This window comes from Mustelus asterias, chromosome 4 (genome assembly GCF_964213995.1).
Source record: "Mustelus asterias chromosome 4, sMusAst1.hap1.1, whole genome shotgun sequence".
NCBI classification, from domain to species: domain Eukaryota; kingdom Metazoa; phylum Chordata; class Chondrichthyes; order Carcharhiniformes; family Triakidae; genus Mustelus; species Mustelus asterias.
Window position 1 is genome coordinate 95,141,869 of NC_135804.1, and position 13,944 is coordinate 95,155,812.

General features: G+C 48.4%; 1 protein-coding gene across 1 annotated transcript in view; it reads left to right on the plus strand.

The window, feature by feature from the left end:
* The window catches only part of fdx1b (ferredoxin 1b), a 48,652-nt gene extending 40,008 nt beyond the window's left edge, over positions 1-8,644 (plus strand). Inside the window, exon 4 of the mRNA XM_078210349.1 lies at positions 8,341-8,644. Within this exon, the coding sequence (XP_078066475.1) occupies positions 8,341-8,452 (112 nt within the window). The 3' untranslated portion in view covers positions 8,453-8,644. The remainder of the gene's footprint in view (positions 1-8,340) is intronic.
* Positions 8,645-13,944: the final 5,300 nt, after the last annotated feature.

Sequence of the window (13,944 nt, forward strand, 5' to 3'; positions counted from 1 at the left end):
GGGGGGCAATGAGAGAGTGTGGGGGGGCAGTGAGAGAGTGCGGGGGGCAGTGAGAGAGTGTGGGGGTCAGTGACAGTGCGTGGGGGTCAGTGAGAGAGTGTGGGGAGCAGTGAGAGGGTGTGGGGAACAGTGAGAGAGTGTGGGGGGCAGTGAGAGAGTGTGGGTGTCAGTGAGAGAGTGTGGGGGTCAGTGAGAGAGTGTGGGGGGGCAGTGAGAGACTGGTGGGTGTCAGTGAGAGAGTGTGGGGGTCAGTGAGAGTGCGTGGGGGTCAGTGAGAGACTGGTGGGGGTCAGTCAGAGAGTGTGGGGGTCAGTGAGAGAGTGTCGGGGTCAGTGAGAGAGTGTGGGGAGCAGTGAGAGAATGTGGAGGGGCAGTGAGAGAGTGTGGGGGGCCGTGAGAGAGTGTGGGGAGCAGTGAGAGAATGTGGGGGGGGCAGTGAGAGAGTGTGGGGAGCAGTGAGCGAGTGTGGGGGGTCAGTGAGAGAGTGTGGGTGTCAGTGAGAGAGTGTGGGCTCAGTGAGAGAGTGTGGGGTCAGTGAGAGAGTGTGGGGGTCAGTGACAGAGTGTGGGGGGAGCAGTGAGAGAGTGTGGGGGGTCAGTGACAGTGCGTGAGGGTCAGTGAGAGAGTGTAGGGAGCAGTGAGAGAGTGTGGGGAGTCAGTGAGAGAGTGTGGGGGTTCAGTGAGAGAGCGTGGGGGTCAGTGAGAGAGTGTGGGTGTCAGTGAGAGAGTGTGGGGAGCAGTGAGAGAGTGTGGGGGGCAGTGGGAGTGTGGGGAGCAGTGAGAGTGTGTGGGGAGTCAGTGAGAGAGTGTGGGGGAGCAGTGAGAGAGTGTGGGAAAGCAGTGAGAGAGTGTGGGGGTCAGTGAGAGAATGTGGGGGGGGGGGCAGTGAGAGAGTGTGGGGGAGCAGTGAGAGAGTGTGGGGGGGCAGTGAGAGAGTGTGGGGGAGCAGTGAGAGAGTGTGGGGGAGCAGTGAGCATGTGTGGGAGCAGTGAGAGAGTGTGTGGGGGTCAGTGAGAGAGTGTGGGGGAGCAGTGAGAGAGTGTGGGAAAGCAGTGAGAGAGTGTGGGGGTCAGTGAGAGAATGTGTGGGGGGGCAGTGAGAGAGTGTGGGGGCAGTGAGAGAGTGTGGGGAACAGTGAGAGAGTGTGGGGGAGCAGTGAGAGAGAGTGGGGGAGCAGTGAGAGAGTGTGGGGGGTCAGTGAGAGAGAGTGAGGGAGCAGTGAGAGAGTGTGGGAAAGCAGTGAGAGAGTGTGGGGGTCAGTGAGAGAATGTGTGGGGGGGCAGTGAGAGAGTGTGGGGGCAGTGAGAGAGTGTGGGGAACAGTGAGAGAGTGTGGGGGTCAGTGAGAGAGTGTGGGGGAGCAGTGAGAGAGTGTGGGGGTCAGTGAGAGAGTGTGGGAGAGCAGTGAGAGAGTGTGGGGGGCAGTGAGAGAGTGTGGGGGGCAGTGAGAGAGTGTGGGGGTCAGTGAGAGAGTGTGGGGAGCAGTGAGAGAGTCTGGGGGAGCAGTGTGAGAGTGTGGGGGGCAGTGAGAGTGTGGGGGAGCAGTGAGAGAGCGTGGGGAGCAGTAAGAGAGTCTGGGGGAGCAGTGTGAGAGTGTGGGGGGCAGTGAGAGAGCGTGAGGAGCAATGAGAGAGTGTGGGGGGTCAGTGAGAGAGTGTGGGGGGTCAGTGGGAGAGTGTGGGGGAGAAGTGAGAGAGTGTGGGGGTCAGTGAGAGAGAGTGTGGCGGGGGGGTCAGTGGGAGAGTGTGTGAGGATCAGTGAGAGAGTGTGGGGGTCAGAGGGAGAGTGTGGGGGTCAGTGAGAGATTGTGGGGGTCAGTGAGAGAGTGTGGGGAGCAGTGAGAGTGTGTGGGAGTCAGTGAGAGAGTGTGGGGGGCAGTGAGAGAGTGTGGGGGGGCAGTGAGAGAGTGTGGCGAGCAGTGAGAGAGTGTGGGGGAGAAGTGAGACAGTGTATTGGGGCAGTGAGAGAGTGTGGGGGAGCAGTGAGAGAGTGTGGGGGAGCAGTGAGAGAGTGTGGGGGGGGCAGTGAGAGAGTGTGGCGAGCAGTGAGAGAGTGTGGGGGAGAAGTGAGACAGTGTATTGGGGCAGTGAGAGAGTGTGGCGAGCAGTGAGAGAGTGTGGGGGAGAAGTGAGACAGTGTATTGGGGCAGTGAGAGAGTGTGGGGGAGCAGTGAGAGAGTGTGGGGGAGCAGTGAGAGAGTGTGGGGGGGCAGTGAAAGAATGTGAGGGCGAGATGAGAGAGAGTGTGGGGGGGGGCGGTTGTGAGAGAGTGTGTGCGGCAGTTGTGAGAGAGTGTGTGGGGCAGTTGTGAGAGAGTGTGTGGGGCAGTTGTGAGAGAGTGTGGGGGAGCGGTTGTGAGAGAGTGTGGGCGAGCGGTTGTGAGAGAGTGTGTGGGGCAGTTGTGAGAGAGTGTGTGGGGCAGTTGTGAGAGAGTGTGTGGGGCGGTTGTGAGAGAGTGTGTGGGGCAGTTGTGAGAGAGCGTGTGGGGCGGTTGTGAGAGAGTGTGTGGGGCGGTTGTGAGAGAGTGTGTGGGGCAGTTGTGAGAGAGTGTGTGGGGCGGTTGTGAGAGAGTGTGGGGGAGCGGTTGTGAGAGAGTGTGTGGGGCAGTTGTGAGAGAGTGTGGGGGAGCGGTTGTGAGAGAGTGTGTGGGGCAGTTGTGAGAGAGTGTGGGGGAGCGGTTGTGAGAGAGTGTGTGGGGCAGTTGTGAGAGAGTGTGTGGGGCAGTTGTGAGAGAGTGTGGGGGAGCGGTTGTGAGAGAGTGTGGGGGAGCGGTTGTGAGAGAGTGTGTGGGGCAGTTGTGAGAGAGTGTGTGGGGCAGTTGTGAGAGAGTGTGTGGGCAGTTGTGAGAGAGTGTGTGGGGCAGTTGTGAGAGAGTATGTGGGGCAGTTGTGAGAGAGTGTGTGGGGCGGTTGTGATAGAGTGTGTGGGGCAGTTGTGAGAGAGTGTGTGGGGCAGTTGTGAGAGAGTATGTGGGGCAGTTGTGAGAGAGTGTGTGGGGCAGTTGTGAGAGAGTGTGTGGGGCAGTTGTGAGAGAGTGTGTGGGGCAGTTGTGAGAGAGTGTGTGGGGCAGTTGTGAGAGAGTGTGTGGGGCGGTTGTGAGAGAGTGTGTGGGGCAGTTGTGAGAGAGTGTGTGGGGCGGTTGTGAGAGAGTGTGTGGGGCAGTTGTGAGAGAGTGTGTGGGGCAGTTGTGAGAGAGTGTGTGGGGCGGTTGTGAGAGAGTGTGTGGGGCGGAGGCAGTGGGCGTGTGCTGGAGGGGGATAGGTGAGAATGCGGGGCAGAATGTGTCCAAAAGGCTGCCTCAGTCCCAGTATCAGAGTTCTCACTCAGCTCACCCACACGCACCATGAGCTGAATTTCCCTGTCTCACCCACCACAGGAATTGTAGTGGGCGGGGTGGACCATTCAAAGGTCCATTGACTTCAAGTGGGATTTTCCACTCTTTAGGCAAGTGCAGCCGGAAAATCCCACCACATAATTCCCGTGGGTGGCACAGTGGTTAGCAATGCTGCCTGACAGCGCCAGGGACCCGGGTTTCCTCCGGATGCTCCGGTTTCCTCCCACAGTCCGAAAGACGTTCTGGTGAGGGGCATTGACCTGAACAGGCACCGGACTGTGGCAACTCGGGAGATTTCACAGTAACTTCATTGCAGTGTTAATGTAAGCCTTACTTGTGACTAATAAATAAACTTTTAACTTTAACTTTAACCACCCTCACAGCTGAGGGTGAGTGTGTGAACACCCTGAGCCTATGAGTGAGCCTCAGACATTCTCATCCTATCACACTCTAATATCATCTTTATTTATTACTCATCTTTTTCTGTTCAGCAAGTCATTGCTTTTCATACCTAAAAAAATTCATACTTAAATGTTATATCAAACTTCATCTTTCTGAAATCTTCTCATGAGCCCCTCGAGTGAGGACAAATTCCCCGCTCCTCGCCCCACGTGGAGAGGTCAGACAAGCCTGATGGATCCAGCCAGGGGTTCCACACACAGCACTTTCAAAGTGATCAGAATCCCTGCTTCCCAAACTAATTTCAGCCCAGGCTGCATATTGATGGGAATGGAAGACCTTGCAGTTGTAGAGGATTCCAGGATAATCTGGAGACATCCTGATTGCCACATGTGTGCAGTTGATAACTTCCTGGACATTTGGCAATCCAGAGAGTCACAAAGCCCCTCTCTCTAATTGGTGCACATCATTCCTGATATCGGTCACCTTTATGATACATTTGTAGGCAGCAAATTGCAAGATTCTGTAAAGATATCTCCTGCAGATTGCTGGAAGGAGCCAGAGGCAAAGAAATACCAAACTGGTGATGTTTACAGTCGCTGACCTTGTGCTGATCATAGAAATCATAGAAATCATAGAAACCCTACAGTGCAGAAGGAGGCCATTCGGCCCATCGAGTCTGCACCGACCACAATCCCACCCAGGCCCTACCCCCACATATTTACCCACTAATCCCTCTAACCTACGCATCTCAGGACTCTAAGAGGCAATTTTTAACCTGGCCAATCAACCTAACCCGCACATCTTTGGACTGTGGGAGGAAACCGGAGCACCCGGAGGAAACCCACGCAGACACGAGGAGAATGTGCAAACTCCACACAGACAGTGACCCGATCAGGTGATCCACTTAACTGGAGGTCTTCTCCCAGGAGGTTGTTAACGTCAACAGTGACCCGAGCCTCCTGAGGAACTGATACTTAGACATATTTAAAGAAATTGATTCTCTGCCTGTGGCCCTGGACTGATTATTAGCTGCAAATTGGGCAGACAACCTCTGCACCCCACTCCCCTCTCCAGCATTTGACTTTGGACCAGCAATGAGACATCATTACCTTTTAGCTTTGACAAATGGTCATCTGGACTCGAAACGTCAGCTCTTTTTTCTCCTCACAGATGCTGCCAGACCTGCTGAGATTTTCCAGCATTTTTTTTTTGGTTTCAGATTCCAGCATCCGCAGTAATTTGCTTTTATTTAGACATCGTTACATCAGTCTTAGTATTATTCAAGGCAAATGGGAGGGTATATCGGAAATCCACCATCAACATAATCGTAATTGGGGCTGTTTTGTCCTCCTTAATGCTGTCTAACCTATATATTTCAGAAGCAATTTTAGGGTTCTTCTCAACACTGCCTACTGGAGTCGGAATGTTTGTTTTCCCTGGTCCCCTGTAGGCTCTGCTTCGTCTTGCATTTGTTAATAATGTGCCCTCTCCTATTGCAGGCGTACCATGTAGCTTCCCTGAATTTACATTCTTCCTGGGGATGATTTCCCCCATACTGGTGGCATTCTTCATAGCTCCTGGTCAGTGGACCAAATTCCCTATACCGCTGCACTCTCTTTTGCTCCAAGCCTATTTGCTCATTTCTTTCTGCACCCTCCTCCGTGGCACTTCGAATACCAGAAGCTCCCTGCAAAACTTGGTGGACCTCGCCTGCTTGCACACTCTGCCCCCTTTTCAGAACTTTCTATAGCCTGCGTGACCCTGAATGCCTTCTTTAAAGTAATCCCTGCATCTGCTAATAATTTATTTTGTATAGTTCTGTTGTTAACACCACAGACTAGCCTGTCTCTCAACATATCATTGACTGCAGACCCAAACTCACACAGTTCAACCCTTTGTCTTGGGGGTTTGTCTTTGCCCAAGAGCACTACTATCAACTCCCCTGGGGCTCTTGTCATCAAATTAAATTTGTATCGCTGCATTATTACTGAAGGCTTCTGGTGATAATGTCCCTTGACTAATTCCACAAGCTTCTCAAAAGTTTTGGAGTTGGGGGAATCTGGAAAAGTCAGACTCCTTATCAGGCTATAGGTTAAAGCCCTGTCGGCTGTTAATAAGATTGCCCATTCTTTCTCTTCCCCTGCCAATTTGATGGCCTTAAAAATAGCGCAAGTATTTGACATATTGCACCCACTTCTTCATGTTAGGGTCGAATGGATCTAGTTGCCCAAAGAGGGGCATTTTGTTACTCACGGACTTCAAAAAGTCTTCAACATGAGGTCTGTTCTCCCAATTTCTGCAGCAGGCAGCATGGTGGCACAGTGGTGGCTCCAGTTTCATCCCACTGTCCAAAGATGTGCAGGTTAGGTGCATTGGCCATGCTGAATTTTCCCTCAGTGTACCTGAACAGGTGCCGGAGTGTGGCGACTAGGGGATTTTCACTGTAAATCTACTTGTAAGCCTACTTGTGTCCAATAAATGAACTTTAACTTTAGCTACCATTTGTTCAACACCCTCAATTCTTGCTGTTCCTTCTCGTTTCTGTTGCTGGTAAGTTCCAGGAATCTCAGAAAATAGTGGCACAATGGTTAGCACTACTGCCTCACAGTGCCAGGGCCCCGGGTTCAAATCCGGGAGTTTGCACGTTCTCCCTGTGTTTGCGTGGGTTTCCTCCGGGTGCTCCAGTTTCCTCCCACACTCCAAAGATGTGCAGGTTGGGCGGATTGGCCATGCTAAATTGCCCCTTAATGTCCCAAGATATCTAGGTTAGGGGAATCAGTGGGGTAAATATGTGGGGTTGCAGGAATAGGGTCAGTGCAGACTTAATGTGCCGAATTGTCTTCTTCTGTACTGTAACTATTCTATGATTGTAAAATCCTAAGGCTCAGAGCTAAATTTGCTAAGTTACAGTAGTTGCTAATTGCTGTGTATGTATTATAGTCAACCCACCCGGGGGGAGCCAGGGGGGTGGGGGGGGGGGGTGCATTCCAGAATGCAGCCAATTGCACAAAACTTATGGCTGAAGTTCCTCGGATGCTGTTGACTTCCCGATGCACCCTCAACTTCAGCCATTTTAACCAGCTGACCATCCAATTTTTCAGGTTAAAATTCCCCGTGTATGATGCAAGGTTGGGACAAATCAGAGAGGCTTCACAGTATATCCATCTTTTCACTAACACAAAGCTGAGAGTATTCAATGCTGACACCAGCTCTATGAAAGGCAAAAGTCTTATGTTCCCCAGCACTAACATCCCTCACTTTGAAAAGCATAAAGACAGACACTTGGAACCCCAGCACATGTGCTACTTTAACCAACGTTAGGAAACAAAATCTACTCTTATTCTGTCAAGCGTTATTAAAGTGCAATGTCAGTTGAGGGACCTCGAAGCTATTGCTGCAGCATGATTTCAAAGGGAAGACTTTCCACATGGAAGAAAGCTGTGGCTGGAATTTTCCAATCCATTGACTTTTGGCAGGACCGAATGATCCCAACAACGGATGGGGCCGGAAAATCCTACCCTGTGACTAATTTAGGAAATGCCCTTTCAGACAAGCAGCAAAATGTCAGTGTTTAGCCCATGACTAGATCCATTTGACCTATGACTAATGAGCATTTGACTTGTGACTCTATGACTTGTGTGCATCACAAAGACCACAGAGATAAGCCCTTCGAGAATTGAACCTTGCGCTGCACTACTTTTGCCACAATATCCAACGTATTGTACCTCTACTGCAGTTATTGTGAGGAGATGTCCAAACGTAAACTGGTGCCTTATATGCTCATTTGGTTTTGTTTGATGAAAACCCTAATTGGTTTTTCCACATTTCCTTTCCTCCAGAAGGCCAAAGGCTCCAAGGCATCGATGTCGGTCAATACTTTGCTCAAGAGGCAATGACTCATGAGAAACCTGAGAGTGAAGGTCAGCAGGCTGCCCTACTGTTGGGGAGTTACAGCCAAGCTAACATGTGCCTTCACCTACTGCACAATGTTGAAATGAAGCTGCCAATCGATGGCAGCGAAAGAGAAATCTGTTCAAGCATCAATGTACAAAACACTGCCCATGTAAATCAAGTTTGTCAGATCTTTATTGTTCTCGGCTGTGTGCATTTTTAACCAATTCAGAAATATTGGTCTGTCTAAGAAAGATTGGATTAGGAGCTGAGAACACTGACAAAGATGTAGATAGCTCTGAAAACTGCAGAACAAACCCAACCAAAATGGTTACCGGGTAACCCATTTAGTCAAGTAAAGATTAGAAACTTCTATTTTAAATGAGATATAGTGTTCAAGCATTTTAGATTATAGATTGGTATCATGAAATTAGTTCTGTTTTGAGATCAATCTTTCAATTTTGTTTCAGATAAAATTTGGGTATTCCCTATGCAGAGTGCAACTGTCCCTCAAGACCAATCGTACTCTGCCTAATTTAACAAATCCAAAACTGGACAGGGGGAAGGATTGGATGGGATTATCATGCTTTGAGTCCTTTGCTTGTGATAAAACTCTTTTGAACCTCATTAACCTCAATAATTAACAATTTGTCCCGTTAATTGGAAAAATTGTTTTAAAAAGATGCTCTCACGGCACTTACATTTCACATTTCAGGTCCCGTCTGGGCTGCCAGATTTGTCTGAAGAAGTCTTTGGATGGAATAACTGTGAAGGTACCAAAGGAAGTGTCCGATTTCAGAAAATCAATTGATGCAAAGGGGCAGTGATGTGGCACATTTTACAATGGCAACATATCTCAGCAACAATTCTCAGAACATCATGGAAGAGACACAACTACGCCATGTTGTATTAAAAAACTTTAACTAGATGTGGAATTTTCACATATTTTAAAGTGTCAGGCTCAGCCTGAAACCCGGCGAGTAGTTCTCCAGCTGCATCACCCAGTGTTCTCTCCACATCTTGAGGTCGGGATTTACTCTGGCAGAGCGAGGCCTGTCGAACCGACAAGATCGATCCACATACTCAGTTCACTTACTTCAACATACTTCACAGAGATCAGGATGCAATTTTAAAGGACTCCCCAATCAGCACTGAAGTGGAACCCACGCCGCACCCCCCTCTCCCCAACCCACCCACCACAGGTACTAGGGGTGCCCCGCCCCCCCTCTCCACACCATGCATGTAATGCCAGAATTCCCTCCCCAATCCCACTGCCCACTTCCCCTTGTATCTGTACGTTCTCCCTCAATGCCCACTTCCCCTCGTACCAGTGAGTCCCCCCCTCACTGCCCACTTCCCTTCGCACCTGCAAGTTCCCCCCTCACTGCCCACGTTCCTCCCCGCCCCAACCCTACCACCACACAAAACTGGAAACTTCCCCACCAGGGGGCTCCCATGAAGGCCCACCCTGGCACTACCTTCTGACACTGCTCCCGGCACAGGTTGGCACTGCCAGGTTGACAATGTGCCAATCTGGCAGTGCTAATCTGGCAGTGCCAACCTGTGCAAGGGGGCAGTGCCTGGGTACTGTCCAGCCATGTCCCCCTCTGTGGGGATATATACTTACCTTTGTGATCCTGGGGGGATCCCCTCGGCTGAATCTCATCTTGCAAAACCTGTTGTAAACCTTGCCGATGTGACATCATGTTGGTGGGGTTTCAATATTCAGTGAGGGATGGGGGCTGGATAATCACATTAAAATGTATTTAAATCCATTAAAATGATTTTCTTGTCCTTTGTGGGTATGAACCATGTTGGCGCCACTGGTGAGGGGAAGGGAAAAATCAGAAAATGGCATCTCCGCTGAGAAAATTGTGTTTCCCGATTCCCTGTGGATTTTCCGACCCCATTGGCAATCCCATGGACCACTAACACAGGTCCAAGATCGGCCTCAACATGTTAAATCCCAACAAGGCAGATATCACTAATGGATGGGACTTGCAATGGGCAAACATTAAACTGATTAGATAAAGACATGTAACAAAGTACATTCCTGGTAAGAAAAGTGTCTGTTGGTGTTGGAGACTTTTGTTTTTAAAAAGTTTATGCTTTTGAAGTGATTTGGTGAGTGAAATGTTATCCCTTTCTTCACCCAGTAGCGTCCACAGGTCAGGCCATATGGCTCAGGTTAAATAGAGAGTAAAGTTTCTGTATCCAGCCATAACTTCAGAAGAAGAATCTCTGCCACAGCAATGTTACTGTTTCCACTAAGAACAGTATTTGCCTTGTAGGAGATCCTGTGCAAACATTTAATCTGGGGCTCTTACAATTCGATAGACAATAATGAAGAATACTATTCACCTAATCTGATGTCAAATACGTACATGTGCGATTGTGAAAATACATGATTAGAATTGCTAATGTATAAATGAATTGACAAAATGATCAGGAATCAAATATTGCCTTTCGTTGGATATGCTTGGACTCTTGTGCAATAACATGGGTTACATGGTCCCAACCTCTTCCCCACCCCACTCTTATTTCCATGTCTCCACAACAACTAGTCTATGACCTCAGAAAAGAGATGGCCACATAAGTAACAAATTAAGAGCAATTCTGTCCCATGGGCTGAAATAGCCCAGTCTTATTTCACAGCAAGCTTCGAACAAATGATTCATGTTAACCAACTGAAATGGCCTTGAGTGCAGATCCCGAGAGTTGAGAAGTCAGTATCTGAATCGTTGCACCATAATGTACCCTGTGATAATATTGTCATTTTCTAACTCTACATTAGAGACATGATTCATTCAACAGCAGGCAACATTTGCGAGTTAAAAACATGAATGGAGTTGGGTTTTATAATTCATCTGTGATTTGAAGTTAGTGGGTCAAAAGCTGGTCCTGTGCCTCCAGTGTTCTTATTCTGAGTTTCTCACTCTCCTTCCCCACTTACACTAGATAGATTATATCAGGTTTGGCCCTTTCACACTTTGTGATTTACACATACACACATAGAATCCCTGCAGTACAGAAGGAGGCCAATCGGTCCATCGAGTCTGTACTGGCCACAATCCCACCCAGGCCCTATCTCCGCAATCCCACGCATTTACCCTGCTAATCCCCCTGACACTCGGCTCTGTTCTCCGCCAGGAGATTGAGACACAAAAATTTGGACTCTTTAGCAACCATATTGATGTTCTTCATCTGAAGCTTTGTGTGGCAGCCAGAAGTTACAGGCTAATAGCCAAGAAAGCTAACTGATTTTTCTCCCTTGCTAGTTTAGGGATGCAGAAGGTAACAGTGGCAATCGATCGTTATGCACAAGAGGTCAGCTGACTTAGCATTGACCTGAAATTGTCCCTAGCACCTTCAGGGCTATATGGTATTAGCTTTACCAACAAGGACATCTTCATTCTAAATTTATCTGCAAACAGTTGTAATTAACATGAGAATTCTATCATAACACAGACATAAATCGTTTACATAATTTGTCCATACTTTAGTGGTAGCACTCTGACCCCAGAGATCAAAGAATGAAATGCCACTCCAGAGATTTAACACATAATCTGGCACAAAAAAATGTAAATGTTAAACTCAAGCTTTGCCTGCCTACCTGGAAAGAGCTCATGGTACTATTATCTCTACAGTGCAGAAGGAGGCCATTCGGCCCATTGCATCTGCACAAACTCTCCGACAGAGCATCCCACCCAGGCCCTATTCCCATAACCCCACATATTTACCCGCTAATCCCCCTAACTTACACATTTTGGGAGACTAAGAGACAATTTAGCATGACCAATCCACCTAACCTGCCCATCTTTGGACTGTGGGAGGAACCTGGAGCATCCAGAGGAAACCCATGCAGGCACAGGGGGAACGTACAAATTCCACACAATCACCCAAGATTGGAATTGAACCTAGGACCCTGGCACTGCGAGGCAGCAGTGCTAATCACTGTGCCACTTAGAATGGATTTATTTGGTAGCACAAGCCACAAGCTTTTGGAGCACTGCCCCTTCATCAGGTGAGTGGGAGTTGTGTTCACAAATAGGGCATATATAGACACAAACTCAATTTACAAGATAATGATTGGAATGCGAGTCTTCACAGGTAATCGAGTCTTAAAGGTACAGACAATGTGAGTGGAGAGAGGGTTAAGCACTGGTTAAAGAGATGTCTCTTTAATTCACTGGCTCACTGCGTTTTCAGCATCCCAACACAATGGCCGGAATTTTACCGCCTGCAGAACGGAATTCTCCATTGGCCTCGGGCGGGATGTTACAAGCCTCACCCAAGCGAGGTCGTAAAATAGTGGCAATTTATATCTCTTTAATCTGATTAAAAATCCGCACGGTGACACACATGGCAGTGGTTTTTCCAGCCAAGTGGTGGTGAGAAGTACATGTGGAGTGGGAAAGTTCGAGAAGATGATTTGTGCCTGTGTCACTATCGTGTCCATTTTGCAGATAAAGCTGCCTTCAAGGCAAATACAGTAAGAAGTCTCACAACACCAGGTTAAAGTCCAACAGGTTTATTTGGTAGCAAATACCATAAGCTTTCGGAGCGCTGCTCCTTCGTCAGATGGAGTGGAAATGATGTTATTTGCTACCAAATAAACCTGTTGGACTTTAACCTGATGTTGTGAGACTTCTTACTGTGTTCACCCCAGTCCAACGCCGGCATCTCCACTTCAAGGCAAATAGTCAGGTTTTAGATAGTATTGTTCTCTGGAGACTGAGCTGCCAATTCTTATCTTCAGTGATTGGTGTCCTAATTTCATGGCGTGGCTATTTGTGACTCAACTGTTTTTGCTTAATTTGCATAATAACATGATAATATTTTGGCACACTGGCACATTTCTGCATGATTGTAACTGGGTTTATTACTACCAATATTGTAGATGGAACTATGTATCCATTCTCCTGTTGGCCTATTAAATACAGAGAAGCCAGGCAGAGGAAAAAAATTCCTGGGTTGAAAGATGACAAAAATATTTTGTGTCTTGTTCACGGATGGGAAGGGGAGTCAAAATCTTGAGCAGAGCACAAAGCACAGACTCTTCCCTGTCATTCAAATCCAAGGCTACCCTGGGAATTCTATCCACTACATCCATTTCAGTCGTAGTGGCTCTCTGGTGACTTGAGGTAAGAATGTTTTTGCTTCTGACCTTTCCAAATGCCCTAGTTAAGGTGAATATAGGAAATCAGTCCCAGACTGTGGGAAAATCAATGATCTTTATATTTCAATGTTAAATTCGATATGGCTCCAGGCTGCACTCCAATGTGTTGGCCTCTCTTTGAGACAGTTGCCTCTGCTACATCTAAACAGGCATTGGCCACCCACCTGAATATTAAAGTCACCACCTGCCTGGGATTTGGTACTGAATCAATGGCCTTTTAAAGTTAAAAGTTTATTTATTAGTGTCACAAGTAGGCTTACATCAACACTGCAATGAAGTTACTGTGAAAATCCCCCACTCACCACATTCCGGCACTTGTTCAGAACACTGAGGGAGAATTTAGCATGGCCAATGCACCTAACCTGCACATCTTTAGACTGTGGGAGGAAACCGGAGCACCCGGAGGAAACCCACGCAGACACAGGGAGAACATTCAAACTCCGCACAGACAGTGACCCAAGCTGGGAATCGAACCCGGGTCCCTGGAGCTATGAGGCAGCAATGCTAACCACTCTGCCACCGTGCCATCCACTGGCCTTGCCAAATGGCAGACAGAAGTTCCTGAAAAGTTGCAATTTCAGTGGCACAGCAGGAATCCAGTGATCTCAGGTCAACGTCACCATTTTACAGATCAACCTCTCCTGCAAATAATATCTTCTTAGTTAATCACTATCCCACCTTCCAATGCCCCCGCCTCCCCAGATCCCCAACCCCCTCAGGTCCAGCACATCGTAGAAGGAATTTGATAGAACTGGGTATTTTTCTTAAATACCTTTAATGTTTTGAGGGTGATCATAGAATCATAGAATTCTTACAGTGCAGAAGGAGGCTGTTCAGCCTATCGAGCCCACACTGACAAAAATTCCACCCAGCTTCTATCCCCATATTTACCCCACTAATCCCCCCAACATTAAGGGGCAATTTGGCATGGCCAAACAATCTAATCTGCATATCTTTGGAGTGCAGGAGGAAACCCTCACAGACACAGGGAGAATGTATAAACTCCATACAGACAGTCACCTGAGGCTAGAATTGAAGTGGAGATGCTGGCATTGGACTGGGGTAAACACAGTAAGAAGTTTAACAACACCAGGTTAAAGTCCAACAGGTTTATTTGGTAGCAAAAGCCACACAAGCTTT